Raw genomic sequence first — 17,441 nt, 5'->3', positions numbered from 1 at the left:
ATATCATCCATAGACTGTATATAAAGATCGACAACATGACTTTGCCCCAAAAGTGAAGCCAAAAGCACGCGTCTATTTGATGGCCATGGCTACACAGGGTAATATCCTTACCCCCCCCCCCTCAATCAATCCCTGGATTCATTGGGCTTTGGTGACAAACTGTTTTTTCAAAGAGGTAATGGCGCCGCCAAGAGACTCGACGCCCGACGCTTGAGGATCCTTGCTTCATCTCAACCAAGTGCTTATTTTTCAAGTAGGTTTGGTTTTAATTAGCTATAATATGCTATAAAAACAGGGTGAAATGTCATGATTGACAGCTGAAACTGACTTATGATTGGTCGAGCATGTGTACTGGTGGGACCTCGATTCCTCGGCTCCAATCCCGTTGCTACTGCGCAACATGACAGCTCTCACATCTGGGATGATTTGGCTTCATCTCGGGACAGAGCACACTCCAGTGTGTGTATTTGCACTCACTCTGCCTCAAACTGAAGTCTGTGATCAGGTACGTCCCTCCACCTCTGGAAATAGTCCGCTGCTGTTTAACAATAGTGTCAGTATTTTAGCTTTCGGTACTTTATAATACCATGTCCTAATCCTGTGTGAGAGAGTGGGAGGAAATGGAGATGCGTCATCCATCTATGATATCATCTTATAAAATGAGATCTGCTCTTGAGATGTTGACATAAATAGACTTTGGATTTAACCTTTTAGGCCTGACATGACGTCAACCTTTATGACTTATGATCAATACAGCCCTTTAGTTGCGGCACAGCCCTCCAGCAGCAGTTAGACATCAGATGCTCTGGCCGGGCTATAGTATATCACATTTATTTTATTTTATTTCACAGTTAGAGGCCTCTCTCATGTCAGCACTTAGTTCTTCCAGTGTAAGATACTATTTGATATGTTCATGGCGTTGCAATAGAAAGTGAATATCCTTCATTAGCTTGTGATTCCATCAAGTTCTGTGCTGTGAGTCACATAAAGAAAATCAAACACACTTTTAAATTGGATGAATTGTGAGAGATCATAAGGCGCCCCACTGTTTCAACAGTACATGAAGTGTCTGTGTGCATGCAGATCATGTTCACATAAACGAGACTGACATTCACGGTCTGCTATTTGCTCATCATCTACAAGAGTGGAGCTCGTGCAGAATATTACATTATTGATATACTTTAAAATATATAAGATTTAGACCAGAATATTAAATTACTTGGGGGGGAATTATTCAATCTTGGCATGTCTAAACTGGACACTTGGAGGGACCCTGTGAAATGCCTTTAATGGACAATCTGTCAGTCAGAAATACAACCAAGAAGTCTTCTGACATCTCCTTTGTACTGACATAGGAAGACATTTAAATATAAATTGGGTCCTAGAGTGATTTTGATTGTGTGTTTGGTGCCATTTTAACTTGTGTTGTGGGGACCTAAATCTGTTTCCAGTCACATTATGGGGACTTGTCTTCCTTATGGGGACAAAAAGCAAAGGTCAAGGTTAGATTTAGAGTAAGGTTAGTTAGTCAAGTAGTAACTAAGGTTAAGGTAAGACGAATTCTCCAGGAAATCAATCTAATGTCCTCGGAAATCATGGAGACCAGTTTGTGTGTGTGTGTGTGTGTGTCTGCACATTTTCAATACAGGATCAATGCTGCCTAGCTCGTCTAATCTGGTTAAAACATCCCTCAGGAACACAGAGCCAGCTTTTAACAATATTATGAAATAAAGCCTGTGCCAATGTATCACTGCTAATTAATCATCAATGAAATCAGAGCCAGAAGTGGAGGGGACACGGCAGAACGATAGTTTCCTTTCGCCTTAGTCAGCTTGTTTGAGTCAGGAGAGGCTAAAAGGGGTCTTAGCAAGGAGGACAACCTTTTTCCTTACGTTTAACTAGGGAATAAAATGTCAGTGATTAAACCATCAGAGGAGAGATTTTCTTTAAGTTTTCTCCTCTGTCAGGTTCCACTTGCCTGCACCCTGCTGTCAGTATGAAAGGCTTTGGATTAGATGCAGTCAAGTAAAAACAATGATCCAACACTGCCCCCATGAGAAAGCAGGAGGAATCACAACACACCAGAAGAGCAAATGTGCTCAGTGTGCAGCTCTATATTGAACATGACATGCTGCTGTTCAAGAACCCAGTGTTTGGCTTTAGGGTGAGTGAGCAGTCCACAAGGTGGCGAGACACAACAGGAAACCACATAATCAATATAAGCATATAGACTTCTTAACAGTAGCACTGTTCATTTGTCTTTAACCAAATGTAGCACTGTATAATCCTGATGCAGATGGCGAAACAGTAATACACTGTTCCTACATGTTAAATATGTTTCGACAAAACATAACAAATGAAACACTAAAACAGGAAATGGAGTTTTAAAATGTTTATTAAAAAAATAGAAAAACTTACATAAAAAAAAACAAGGTATACATCTATATTTGTCAGTCAATGACAGATTCTTAGTTACACAGATATGAGCTGGGGATTTGGTTTGTGGCAAGAGATTTAACGACCCATCGAGTTACCCTTTAAGGCGGCTTGTTGAACAGCCGCACTGAAATACTAAGGGCATAGTGGTCGCAGTATCATGTCGAATCCATAAGTTTGGCTGCCAGGGTGTTACAATACTAATTTTCAGACTTTTGAACCACATGACTTCAAAGTTTGGCTTTTGTTAATGGCTCTACCAAAACTCCGGTTAACGGTGAATCAGTGACATCCCAGCTCAAGTCCTTGTACAGATTGCTGTGTAAATTAAATAGCTTTGAAACCTTGTTTTTAGAGATAGACTTTAAATACGGAGAAGAAACCCCGACATGTAAGGACCTTATACACAACCGGTTTGGAATTTAAAAAAAGACAAGATGTGACAGGATGCTAATGCTAGCAATCACTGACTGCAGAGTCTGCTCCTGGAGCATACACCTAGAAGCTGCATGTAAAAAGTAAAGCCAAATAAACCCTGACAGTGCATGTAGAGGCGAGGATAGAAAGCTGCAACTACAGCCAGGGGGGAAAGGGCAAATTTGGTCATTTTTACAAAGGCAGAATCAAGGAGATATAAGGCAGAAAACAAGCATTTTGCTGGTTATAAGTAGCACCAACTGTTGTTGAACAAATTTAAAATGGCACGAGTGAACACTGCTGAAGGTGTATTTCCTCAGCACAGTCTACAGTCTATTCAAGAGGAAATGCACCCACAATGAAAAGTGATGTTTAAAATGAGAAATGGTGGTGGGAAAACATTTGGACAGGCAGTTGTCCAAAGTTCAAGTGATAATAATGCAAACGTAAATTAAACATGAATAAAATGTTGGCATCATGGGATTTTTGGCACATTTCTCATGTAATACCACAGCTCCCCTTCTGCTAGAAAGCTGTACACACTCACGCACACACACCAACACATTCCTTCAAGGCCCTTAATTCCATCTATTGCACAGATCGATGTAGTCTAGAATCAAAATAAGCAAATGTATAGTGGGGGAAAACCCCTAAAATAAAACTAAAATGTGAAATAAATTAAATAAAAAGAAAATCATAATTGCATATTAATGCAAATAAACTTAAAATAAGGTGGCAATGTTTACAGTACAAAAACATCGTAGTGCCATCGTGAACAAAAAAATCCCTTCGTGACAAAAACAAGAACATAAGATTATGACCAACACACACAAAAAAGAAACACTTAGTACATTCAAACAAGTCATCACAGTTTAAGCACTTGAGACAAGGTCCGGTTTTGTGCCGTCACACCGAAAAACATCAAGTCAGCGTTGCGCTGCATAGGTAGAAAGGTAGTGCTTCGCTTCAGTCCAGAGTACAATTCACAGATGATAGTCAAAGCCTTAAGAGCTCTGAATCGAGAGCGTGCTAATAGAGAGTTCCATTCAGGAGACGAAATAAGCCCGAATCATCCATCGAAAAGGAGCTAAATAGAGAGATGGGGTTTGACAAACCAGTTCAGTACTATGGCACGAGATGTTCAGAGATGTTTGGGTTGCATGGAGAATGTCTGGGAAACAGTAATTCCTTTTTCAAAACATCTGTGCTGGTGTGCATCAAATTTAGTGGAAGGGCTCTGACTACCATCAGACAAAAGTGACAAAATGACCACAGGTAAGAGTTTTCCAGTCAGCCTTCACCTGAAATAGCCCTGTAGCATCACTCTGTGTGAGCAGAGATCGGTTGTTTAACACCATGGGTAAAACTCGCTTTAACTTGGGAATTCCAGCATGAGGTTGGTGCTTTTTTGAGAGCCACTGACATCAAAATAGGCATCTTGAATCATTCATGGCTTCTCAACTCAAAGATTCATGATGGGCTGAGAAAGGCCTAATGAGAGCAATGTCACATCCTGCACCTTCCAAGTCTTTCATCTACTTTGGTTGAGAGCAGGGAGATCCTCCCTCTTCCTGCGCCGCCAGGTGTTTCTGTTGTACTGCTGGTTCCTGAAGCACGGTGTCGTGTTGTGACCCTGGGGAACAAACCGCTGCTGGGGGGTGAAGTTGCCTTGAGAGTAGTTTTGGCTCCGCAGGCTTCCGCCTTGGTTGTGCTTGAAGCTGAATTTGTGCGGGTCGATGGAGCTTTGGGAATTGGATCTCAAAGTGTAAGTATGGCTCTGATGCCCTCCCACCTGAGGGTGGTGGAGCGGGCTGGGGAGAGGGCTTGTGGAGTTGATGTGCTGGGAGACCTGTGCAGCTTGTGACGCGTGTCGGTGCACAACGCTGATCGAAGGCAGATTCTCATGGTAGAACTGGCAATCGGAGAGGGTAGGGATGGTTAGACTTTCAGGGAGGGACATCTGGACCTGGAGAAAAATAAGGACTGTAATAATGTGTATTGTAAATTTAGCTAGGAGTAACATTTTCTATTATTGAAAAGCAAAAGGGAAATTATATACAAGTATGTCAGCATTACACACACATCATCTAACTGATTCTTTTAGGCTGAAATTCCATGCAGCATTGTTCATATTGCTTGGTCACCTGTGAGATGAACCAGACGTGCATTGATTTTTGGAGGCCGAATCCTGTTATTAGGAACTGCTGAGAAGTTTAGTGTTTTACATTTCAAAATACAAATAAAACTTTTTTTGCATGCGTTTGAAACACGTCTGTTCAGAAGAACGTTGTGGTTAATGTTGGTCATTGTGCTGATTAACTAATAAATCCATAAGTGAGGTGGTGATTTCTTCACTCAAGCAGAGTTTGCAACACTAAAGATAAAAGTCCCTGAAATTTTATGTCAATAAAGAGATTGTGTTCTGGCTACTCACCAATATAATTCTGAGAGACCACTCGATAATACTGGTAAACCCATAATACGGTTGTACTCTACCGGCGCAGTGAAATAAATAAATAATAAACCAACCTGGGGCGTGGCGTGGATAAAGCCTGCTGGGTGTGTGGCCCTCAGGTCAGTAGAAATCTGGATTACTGGATGGAGTGAGGGCAGGGTGAGAGGGTGGAGTTGGATAGCAGCATTGCTGCATGGGGGTGAATCAGATTCCTGGAAAGAGTCACATATTAACAAAACTGTAAAAGCCAAAAGAAAACCAAGTTAAACAACAGACCAGTTGTGGCTGGGGGAATCATAGTTGCATCATGTTATTCTGACGATGTTAGAAATTGCAGGAAAATACAAGATAGTGGCTCCAGACTATGTCCCCACTAATCATTAAGCACTGATTTAGTAAATGTTTGAATGGTCAAAATATCCTTTGGCCTTACAATGTCACTTCCGGAGGAGGAGGAGAGCGAGCATGCAGAGGATGAAGACGAATGGTGCTGAGGGCTGGGGAGGAAGACTGGAGAGGGTGAGGGGGAGTCAGCGCTGAGGGGGGAGGAACTGTCCCTCTGATCCTCCACAGAAACTAGCATAAGCCTGGCAAGGTCCTGCTCACAGGTCTCTATATCTAGGATCGAAGAGAATGCTACTGGTGAGACAAAATTTGATTTTTTGTCACGAGATCATAACAATTCATATTTATTTGAGTCTCGTCCAAATGTTAAAGAAAGAAGACGTAAACCCATGTTTGTTGCAGGGTTACCATGGTTTTCCAACTTGGCGTACTGCTTAGCTCCCCACTTCTTGATCGTCCACTCCCTGTAGACCAACACCTCTGGGCTGACTTTGATAATGCGTCCTAAAGTGCTGCAACACAGAGAGGTAAAGCCCTCAATGACGTCAGGAATCACACAAAACAAGTGCAAAGACAAGAACTATGAATTAAAAGAAAAATAATCCAACCTGTCATACTCCTTGTTTGGGTAAGCACGAGCGAGAGGAGAAACTCCATGACTCAGCACCATGTAGGCAAAGTCAAACACCTGCTTCACCTGAAGGACGCCATAGGAACTCCTGCCAACGTCGTTTCCTGTGAAGAATAAAATAATTATATAAAAGTAGTCAAATTAAATAATAAAACTCCAATGCTGCTGTGAAAAAGATTCAAAAAAAAAAATCAACATAACTCAAAACTAACTAGCCTAGCTATAAACTAGGTTTACATACTCTTTAACAATTAATGTTACTTGGAGGAACATTTTGGACCAACTTGAGTCCAATGAACATTGCAGCTCTCATATATAAAATTTGTTTTTATATTAATTACATTTTCTGCATTTCCAATTAGTTGTTTTTACACGCAAATAAAACTGACAAAAGGGGGAAACTCACTTTACACTTTAAAACCACACCGTAACTGATTAAAAGTTAAGGGAGACATTTGCTTCTTATCGTTTTCCCATTAGCCATTTTAGCCATTAGTAATTCCCTCCTCCTCCGTCTGTATATAAACAGTTGAATATATCAGATCATAGTGCATTTATTCATCCTTTCAGACCCCAGTCTGACCTGGCTGTATTGGATCTTCTATGCAGAGCATGGACGGCCTGTTTCCAGTGCCCATGGCTTTCAGCATTTCCTCCTTGGACAGGTATGCCCCCCCTGTCTTCACCCTGATGCCGGTTTTGATGTAGTTGAAATCACGGCCGTACAGCTCAAAGAACTCGATCAGCAGGATGCCCAGGTTGATGTTGGCACGACGCGTGTCGATCCTAGGATGTAACTGATCAACAGGACAAGGAGAAATCATTACCCACACTTTGTAAACAACATCCAGACAGTTTGAAATGTTATTTGACACACAACACAGAAGGAAATATGTATAACTAATATCAAGCAATATTACTTTGCAAAAAAGTTTACACAATGAGTTTTACGTTAAATTGCACCAACAATAACACTTTGAAATTATGAATTTGAGAGATTAAGAATATCTATGAAAACTTGAACGAGGGTGATTACACAATTGGTAGTGTTTTGAATTAGGGATGGGCATTCGATTAAATTGTCTTAATCGATCGTCGGGAGAGTTAATGACGAATTTTCGATTAATCATTCATATTTTTATATTAAAATTCACTATTTATAGGCTGTTAAAATGCAGTGAAAATAGAAAAAACACAGCGCGTTTCCTCATTGAGATCTTTATTACAAGATGAACAACTCTTGTGGCAGTTAAACGGGATCGTTCAATGGTTACACTTGAAAATATGCGCTGCTGCTCTCTTCAGCCCCGCTGAGAACTAGCTCGATCTGACGGTTCTCGACCTCTCTGTCCGGTGGTTGTCGCGTCCTCACTCCCGGAACCCCTCAACCAGACCCGGCTTTGTCCGGGTCCGAAGGGGATAGTTTTGGAGCTAGCCTCTGCTAGCTCCGGCGGCTAGCTGCGGAGCTCGGCTGAATGTCCGCACACGGACCCTCAGTCTACGGGGAAGGGAACCCGTACAGACCCGGGTCTGGGTGAGGTTCCGGGATTGATGACGTGACAACCGGACTGAGAGGTTGAGAACCGTCAAATCCATCTAGCTCCCAGCGGCTAGCTCCTGGTCTTTCAGCGGGGCTTGTAGAGTATAACTCCGGGATGCTTCCTACAACTGCTAACATCGTCACTGTGTTGCGTTCAGGCAACTCGGATATTCCGACCTCCTACTTGAAGAAGAGCGGTGGACTCCTCATGCGCTCATGGAGACGTATAGCTTTGCAGTGTTGGCAGTGAACGCATCATAATTTCGTCGATGACAAAATAATTTCATCGACGAAATTCTTAATGATCAATTAATCGATCGTCGATTAATTATGCCCATCCCTATTTTGAATAGACTGAAAATAATTAAATTTGAATGTGCTTTCACACTACAAAGCTTACTCTTAGGTTAAGCATGCAAACTGAGCAAATGTACCTGCAGGAAGCTGATGGCCATCAGGATAAGGCTGTATGAGCTGATGCCTCCAGTGAAGACTTCATTCAAATCTCTCTGCAGTAGGAACTGCTTCAAGACGAAGATCAGCGGTGGCAGAACAGTGTACTTCTACAAAACACAGCAGACACATACATGAGATACAAACCAAAAGACAGACCACAACTTGTGTGGAGATTGTCAAGCATTAAAATAATTACCTTCAGGTAGCTTTTGATGAACTGTGCTGCTTTCACAGCAGTTTCTACATTGAAGCTGATGTCCACTTTCACCTCTGTCTCATGGTCTGTGAGCTTGATGATTGGCACCTGGGGACAGACAGTCAGGTTGTGATCAATTCACAGGTAGATGTCAACAGACATTTCATGATTTGTGATAAAATCATAGACTGTAGATAAAGATGGACGACGCGTGTCCTCTTGCCCCCACTATCCAGATATGAACACTCATCTTGCACAGTTGGAGCGAGAGTCTGAGCAGTAACGATCGTGAGATGGAGCTGCGGAAGCATGGCCCAACCAATAATTGTGCTCGACCAATTGAGACTTAGTTTTAGCTTTCAAATCATGATGTTTCACCCCGTTTTAATTGTATAAAATAAATTACAGTGCGACAACGACCTAAAGTGACAGAAACGATCTTCAAGACAAATGGATTTCTGTCCTATCCATTAACATGGAGGCAGGAGGTACGACCTATACTGCAGTCAGCCAAAAGGTGTCAATTGAGATGCTTGGCCTTTTTAAGAGTAGTGATGTTGTCCATCTTTATAAACAGTCTATCGTTGAAATGATTGACAAAACATGTTTAGCCAGTTTTTAATATTTAGCTAGCTGCAAACTTTAAACAGGCCCCAACTAAACCTACAATGGCGTTGCATTATAAGAGAGATAGTGACTTACCGTAGCTTTGTCAAGGACCTTGATGGGATATGGGCCGGACACATTGTGTTTCTTCAGGGCTTGTTCCAGTTCTTGCAGCGGAGGATGATCCCACTTTCCAAACACAACCAGGTCAATGTCACTGAGAACAAAAGAACAAAGTACTTGCTACTCAAAACTCAATATATTTCCCCCAAGTATTCAAAGTGCATGGTGATGTGCAGGTCACCAAAAACGCAACATTAAGCCTTGCTCTATCCAAGAAAAACAAATGTAGACATTTTGAAATATAAACAATCCTGCTTTTTTACACTCTGAGCTGGAGAGGCTGTGCGAGCTCAAAGTGACACTTTGACAGATTAAGACTTGGGAAGAACAGTTTAAAAGAAGAAGAAGAAGAAGATTGGTGAATATAACTGGACTGAAGCAGCATTTATTCCCCTCCAAACCACCTATGGTGCAAACAGCTGTTTTCTTTCTCATTCCCCTGCTCTCAAAATGCTGTAATTACTGCTTGACTGATAAATAAGCTGCTTCACAGAACACTGATAGTTACTGAGGCTTTGACTAAAGAAAACATACCCAGAACAAATATAGCTCTTCCACTTTCTTAAAACTAGCATGTCAACATTTTAAAATAAGTCCACGTGAGGTCAGACCAGGCAGGACAAAAAAACAAAAAACAACCCGGTTACCTTGTGGGAAGATACAGCCCTGTGCTGAAGCTGCCAAAAATCTCCACCTGCAGGATACAAGAGAAATCAACACAGGTCTGGTTTAAGATGAGACGCATTTTATGCAACCATTTAACAGTTTGATTCATTGCTCTGAATTGATGAAATGTCATTGCAGCGTCCTAGTGAGAGGGTTCGCTGAGTAAAGCAGGTCAGTTATTCTCAGTATTTGAGTTTTTAAAAGAAACGGTAATTCACTCTTACACTTTTGGCCCAAACCACAACTCAACAACTCTTGTGTAATTGCTTTGTGATATTTGTGCTGGTCTGTATCTTGTTTTGTCTTTATTCACTTGCCCTAAACCAAGTCACCTATGGGATTAATTAAAATGTGTTGTACTGTATCGTCAGGAGAAGAATATATGTCGTCATTAGGGTGGGTGAAATTGGTTGGGTGAAGCTCTTGTGCTAACCAAGTCTGTGTTTTAAACAAAAGTGCATTTACAGCATTAAATTGATATGTTTAACAGAAGTCACTTGTGATTAATGTACTGCACGTCAAGCTTTCTTGCCAGCAGCTTCAGTATGTTTTCGGCTAAAAGGGCTTTACAAACTTCATAAATGTTTGTCAAAAATAATAAACAGATTAAATCCTGCAGACAGCTACAGGAGGTACTACATGGGGAAAATATTAACAGAAAATGTACTCTGCCAATGTCAATCACAGTTTGAAGAAGTGTGAATGAGTTGTTGGAAAGTTAAAAATTAGGTCAAAATATGACACCGATCTCTGCAGAACAGGGTGCGTGTGCACTCAAAAACATCTAGTATTTGTACTGCTACAGTTTAGAAGAGTGATACTAAGTGGCCTTTAGAGGAAAGAAAATAAATCTTATCCACATTGAGGCCCAGGGGGACTTCTACCGCCAGAATTATTTCAAAATATTTATAATGGCAAATCTATTTTAAAAATTCTATTTATTATGAAGTACACTAACATTCTGCTGGGAACACAAAATGGAAAATTCCCTAATATTACTTTGGGAACGCAAATGACATGAATAATGATCATATCCGGCCAACTATGTTTGGACGTGTAGAGTAAAGCAGGGCTGTGGACGGCCTATGGCGTGGCCAAAACAATATACGCGAGTGCAGTAAACCTCCAGACACACTGGCTCCTGGCTGCATGACATAATAACATCGATTTACTGAGCGCAAAACAGCTCTTTAAAGTATTTAACAAAAGCAATAACAAAGTTGATATGAGAACTCAAACGATGCACTGAAGGCCTATGTTTCATAATGATACAAACAAATTAATAAAACCAATAAAAAAGACTTAATTTAAAATGTGTGAGTCATGCTGGGTTAAAATGTTTTCGATCGTCAAGTCTTTGCTGATTTGCCGGGCTCTTATCAGATGACCTATTTCCGGAGGAAGACAAACGGAACACAAGTGCTTGAGTCCACAAAGCACTTTTTGTTTCAGGGGTAAACAGTTGAAGACAGTGACCCATCTTCAACAAAATAAAACAGAAAAAAAAAAAATGGCTCCATACTACTCGTGTAGAGTCATCCAAGTACCCGCAAGCACAGTCTTTCAAATTTGACTCGATTCAAAGTCATTTCCACCACGTTTTTAGCCTAAAAGTCCAACACAAGCTGCTAAGCTAGCGTACATTAGCATTTCCAACGGTCCTTGAATGCGCCTCGTCAGAAGATATCCGTGGATATTTGCTCTTAAAACACGATGTAAATGACATAGTTTCAAGTCCAATATGAAAATTGGGGCCTCCGAACACTTGGGATGACACCACACGAGCAGTATGGAGGCATATTATGGTTTTTCTGTTTTATATTAAGTCTGAAGGAGGACTTACCACTGACTTCAATTGTATTGGATTCTGCTCTAACAAAGTTTACCCCTGAAATTACAAAAGTGTTTTGTGGACTCAAACACATCACCCACCCCTCCATAGGCATAGGGGTGAGAAGATACAGAGTGCATTTTCTTTTCATGGTAAACTATCCTCTTAAAGCCCCTACAAGGACTTTTTTACTGGTTATGTATAATTTATATATTGCCACCTACATGACCTACAACAGCAAATGAGACAATCAGGGAGAAGATTCTCTTTTTCTATTAACTATTCTCAATGTCTGTGGTCAGTAGGGATTACCCGTGAGGTCAGAAAAACGATTTACAGCAGTCAGGCAGGAAAAGCCAATGTTCAGGCAGAGGGAGAGGAAACCGAAGCGGGGGGAAGCAAGCTAGGCTACGTGCTACGCTAAAGGCTAACCCGTACAGACCAGCGCTCCGTCTCTTACAAACAAGATGGATGAGATCAGAATGAGAATTATGATGCATTAAGGAGCGGGGATTTTTTTTTAATTCTCATTTGTTTTCTTAAACCACCTCTAATATTGTGAGAAGATTGATAATACTGACATAACTTATTCATAACTTATACATCTTTATTCGTTATTAGATTGAAACAATCCAAGAGAACATTCATGGACAGTCTATGGTTGAGACAGTGTGTCAGAGAGGTGGTAATTCACATTCTGTCTGCCACACGTCTATAAATCTGAGCAAACGTATCATTAAACACAGATTATATATCTCAACATAAAGCTGTCCATTATAACACCACCACTTACCTTGGCCTCACGTCACCAGAGCTATATCATCACCTCTCTGACCTTATAACATACAAAGACGACCTGAAACAGTCAACTGCTAATTTAGGAGTCTAAATCGGGAATCACACATTTCTGCATCATTCCTTTATAATCATATTTGCAAACCTTTATCTGCTTTAAAAATAAATCTGAATCTTTTGCAGTAAGAAGTTATGAAGTCAAGTTCATCTGAAGCTGCAAACATTAACTTCAGCCATGTCCAGATTTGACAGAGGAGGGTTTGAGGTCAGTACTTGATGCATGATTATAAGGCACATGTTGTAAAAATGGTAAGGAACTTGGATAAGAGGTGCAGAATGGTATGGTCTCAAGAAATAAGCATGGTGGTACGCTTCATCTAAAGATGGACAGCCGGGAGTCTTCCACAGAGTGTAGCCCATTTTCCCATGGTCAAAAAACCCCACTAACACGCATTAACATCTGTCTATATTGTTTATAATGGGAATGGATACAGTCGCCATTCACTCCCGTATCAAATGACTCTGCAGTAAACGCAGGTTTATTTTGGCTGTGGCTCAGAGCCACAGTAATGGAGACATGACACCTGGGTGAACGGGCCAATTTCTTCTTTATTTGAATGTCTAGACGATGATGCTGCACCTCTTCTGGCGTAACAATTCAGTGCGCATAAATACCCATGAACTTTTGTGTCACTCTAGTTTTCTTTTCTTTTTTTTAGGGCTGGGCAAGTTAACTAGTTAATTTCGAATTAACTCATCACTTATTTAACTCAGACAATTATTTTATCTCGCATGAACTCAGGTTTGATTATTTATTGTTTTATTGTGAAAGTCAGGGTTTTATTTTGTAAATGTCTGTTGCTGACTGCTGCGGAACCGGAAAAAAGAAAATAATTGGCGGATAAACAACCATTGATAAGGGTACGGAGCTTTTACATGGCCATTTTCATTTTAAAGTTCTTCCAGACGGCGGAGTCGACAGAACCAAAGTTATTTGTAGCCACTGCCAAGGTGAAATTTCTTATCACCGGAGTACTTCCAGTCTAAAATATCACCTAAATGCAAAACACACAGTTGATATCAGCAAATCATTCAACGAAACAGCGAGCGGAGCGAGCTTCGGCAGACTACGTTAGACGCAGGGAGGAGTAAAGATTTTTCATAACGAAGAGGATAACATTAATGCCCTGGCACTGAGCTTTAATTTTGTATTTGCTTTGATAACATTGTTAAGTTGAGATTTACACTGAATATTTTATTTAACTGCTACTAGGGATGCACCGAATATATTCGGCCGAATATTGCAAAAAAGGCCACATTCGGTATCCGGTAAAATTAGTGAAAAACAAGGCCGAATATTAGCGGCGCGTTTTAATGACGCAAGCAAACAGCGTCTAGTGACGCGGTAAACGTAAACAAAGTCTGCGGTGTGGTCATGTTTTAAAGTGTCGGAGAGCGACACAAGAATTGCAGTTTGAAAGCAGTGTTTAGCCGAAATATCTAGACCTTTGGCACTACTGCCTTAATTAACCACCTTAAAGCCAAACACCCCGAGCAGCATGCTCAGTTTGAGCGAGCGACGGCTGCAGTAGCATCAAAGAGGAAAGCTCCGAGCAGCACCCACACTCCGTCCGTGGCCGCGGTCTTTGAAAAGACAAAAAAGTTCGCAAAGCACATCGCACAGGATTGAAGTGGAGAAAAAACAGAGGGTAAGGGAAATGGTCCAGGCTGAATTGGACTTATTAAAGCCACTTGGAGACAGTGAAGTGACGCACAGAGAGGGGGGAGAGGGTGCAGAGAAAAAAAGAATCCGCACCACGGAGGCAGTACGTGTGCCCTCACTCTGACATGTTTGAAGAGATCCTCCAGGAAAACAACCCAGATGCCAGGCAGACAACGAGTGCCACTGCTCAACAGCTGGACTCTTACTTGTCAGAAGTCCCCATCCCCAGGAGTGACAATCCTCTAACATATTGGAGGACCAATCAAGGCCGCTTTCCTGACTTAGCACAGATGGCACGCAGGTAATAACAGTCAATAATTTTTACAGCACCTTTCAAAACATACTTACAAAGTGGTTTACAGTGGTAAAACAAAATGTATAATGTAATTAATGCAACAGAAAACAATATAGGAATACTACAATGCAAGTGCACAAGAGTAATGGTGATGTACAGTAACATTTAAAACAATAAGCTAAAAGTATGGGAAAGGATTGGTTTTCTTTTAATCTTTATTACTATTTTTTTATTGCTTGATAACAATGAACTGAACCTACAATGTTGTTTCCATTCCAAGGTACCTGGCTGCTCCATGCACAAGCACTGATAGTGAGAGGCTGTTTAGTGCTGCATCACATGTCCTTGATGAGAAGAGGAACAGACTGACATGTGATAAAGCAGAGAAGCTTCTCTTCATAAAGAAGAACCTGCCACTGTTCCTGTAGGAGTAGGCTAAGTAGACCTATGGCTTGATACAGGCACAGTTGTTTTGTTTTAATGTTTTTGTCTGTAAAGCAATTTGGGTTGTCTTGTCTCAGATGTCAGTTTCTTTCTGATGACAAATCTGTTCTGGTCAGGGATATGTTATGTACCTGTAAGTGTTTGATGTTACAAGCACACTTGCTATTTACCTCAGCCATTACATTATTGTTTACATTATAGCCTACTGTTACTTAGTAGACTTGTGCCAACTTTTGCACTTTTTTGCACTACATGTCAGAAATGTTAAATAAACATTTACTTTCTTTGAAAATCATGTCTATGTATTTTATTTTTGCAAATTAAAAAAAAAAAAAAAAAAAAAACTTAACAACCACATTCGGTATTCGGCCAAGCGTTTGATTATTATTCGGCTTCGGCCACAAATTCTCTATTCGGTGCATCCCTAACTGCTACTGTATTAAATGCTGATGTTAAAAGTGTTTGCACAACAAATGTTATGGCACTTTCGTTCATATGGCAGAACATTGAAAATAAAATTGCGCTATACACTACTTTTTAATTCATTATTGGATTTTACGTATACAAATGCGATTAATCGTGATTAATCAGGGAAATCATGCGATTAATCGCGATTAAAACTTTTAATCGTTGCCCAGCCCTACTTTTTTTACATCTTGGGAACAACGAGCAACTGCTTTTTTGGGGAAGGGGGGGATTGTACAAGATGCAACATTAGCAAGACAGCAAGTTGCGATTTTCTGTTTCCAACACGTTCCTGATGTTTAACATAATTCGCTGAAGGATTAAAAAACAGAAGGGAGAACCTTTTACTTTTTAGTGACTTAACACACAAAAAAAAAAATGCATATATAAGCTAAATTTGATGCAACAGTTATATTGGGCAGAGTGGAGTAGTGTAGCCCCCCATACAGGGCATGTGGTACCCTCTCCAAACCTCTGCACAGGCACATGATGAAGCCTCCCGTTACTCACCCGCGCCGTGGGCCACAAGTCCTTGATGACCTTTTCTATCCTGTTCACGACATCTCTTCTCATGGCCTCCTCTTCTGGTCGCGGAGACATGAAGTTGAAGAAGTCCATGATCTCTTCATGCAGACTGTAAGGAGGAAACACGGGACATGTGGGGTCATTGATTGATAAAATGGGTGAGCGCGCTTCAGGTATGATGTCAATCTGTTGGATGCAATTGAGAATTCAGGTAGCAAATACAAGGATGGGGCCTACACAAATTTAGAAGGGAGGGGGGGGGGGGGGACATGTCAAAATGTGTTTATGCATCAAATACATGATCTGACGTACTGTATAAAATACTAAACTTCAAGTTCAAGGGAATACATTAGGTCAAATAAATCCACAGTTTTGTTGGAGGGACCACAACTTTTCTGTGCACATTTATAAAAAAAGGGCATATTTGTGCTTTTATTCCCCTCTTCTTATTGTGGCTGGTGACCTGGTGGAATCCTGTCAAGTACCAATTAGGTCCCGACACCTCACGTTGGGAACCTGCCCGTGACTGGCAGGAATCGACCTCGCGTCCTTACCCATTCACGCCCGGGCTGTAGCGCCTGGTTTTCCACAGGCTGCAGGACGAGTCCACGTAGTGCCCGTAGCACAGCAGCGGGTTGATGCCGTGGAAAGTGTTGGCCCGGTTCAGGTGCTTCCTGCGGCCGGATGGATGCGCCTGGTGGTGGTGGTGGTGCTGCTGCTTGTTCCCATGCTGATTCTTCATGCCGGTGGGGGTGTGGCCGCCCGGCTGTTGCATGCTGCGACAGTGGTGCTGCTGCTGAGCGCTGTGGAAAGGCGGAGGGGCACACTGCCGCCGGAGATTGTTCTCGTTCAACTCGTGCTCGCCGTAGTGCAGGAACCGGCTGGCCTCCTCCGCCACGTTCAGGTTGTCGATCCGCAGAGAGGAGCCGGAGGGCGACGAGCTCTCGGCCTCGGAGTCCAGCGAGGAGGAGGACGGGGACAGCGAGCCCTTCCTCCGGACGCCTCCTCTGCTGCTGCCGTCGCCGCCGCCTCGCTTCGGCTGTTTCCCGAGCAGAACCGCCGGCGGTGGCGGGGCGACATGTTTGCAATACTCGCCGTTCGAGTCCGCGGAGTTTGAATTCTGCGCCGCGAAGTTGCGCTGGTGGTGGAGGTGGTTGTCGAGGTCGGAGTTGCCCCCGAAGCCCTGAGAGGTTTCCCAAATGTGCATCCACAGGGAGTCGGCAGGTCCCTTCTGCTCCGGCTGGATCCAAGCGGTCCTGGGATCCATCACACTCGAGCCGGCCGAGGAGCCTCTTCGCGGGGTTTGAAATGCGAGCGGTTCGGCAAATTAAGCGCTGAGCACCCGGGAAAAGAGTCGAGTCCTACCGCCGCGTTGCTTCAATTGTTACCCTGGAGGTGCTTCATGTCCGGAGACTGCTTGTAGGTCTTTAAATTCGGGCAGCTTGTCCAACTCCACTCCCTATGTAACTCAGCCAATATGGCGCAGGCAGCA

At 42.1% G+C, this 17,441-nt stretch overlaps 1 protein-coding gene across 1 annotated transcript; it reads right to left on the bottom strand.

Moving 5' to 3' along the window:
* Positions 1–2,377: 2,377 nt before the first annotated feature.
* On the bottom strand, positions 2,378–17,394 carry LOC133014137 (terminal nucleotidyltransferase 4A-like). Its single transcript, XM_061081288.1, has 12 exons — positions 16,504–17,394; positions 15,935–16,058; positions 9,853–9,899; positions 9,179–9,299; positions 8,477–8,584; positions 8,259–8,387; positions 6,868–7,081; positions 6,262–6,388; positions 6,062–6,165; positions 5,742–5,926; positions 5,383–5,520; positions 2,378–4,819 (listed from the first exon to the last, which is right to left on the bottom strand). The coding sequence occupies exons 1-12, from the start codon at positions 17,214–17,216 to the stop codon at positions 4,385–4,387; spliced, it is 2,445 nt and encodes an 814-aa protein (XP_060937271.1). The 5' UTR covers positions 17,217–17,394; the 3' UTR covers positions 2,378–4,384.
* Between the last annotated feature and the right edge of the window lie 47 nt (positions 17,395–17,441).

The sequence above is a fragment of the Limanda limanda genome, chromosome 11 (assembly GCF_963576545.1).
Source record: "Limanda limanda chromosome 11, fLimLim1.1, whole genome shotgun sequence".
Lineage (NCBI taxonomy): Eukaryota > Metazoa > Chordata > Actinopteri > Pleuronectiformes > Pleuronectidae > Limanda > Limanda limanda.
This window is presented reverse-complemented; position numbering and strand designations above follow the sequence as displayed.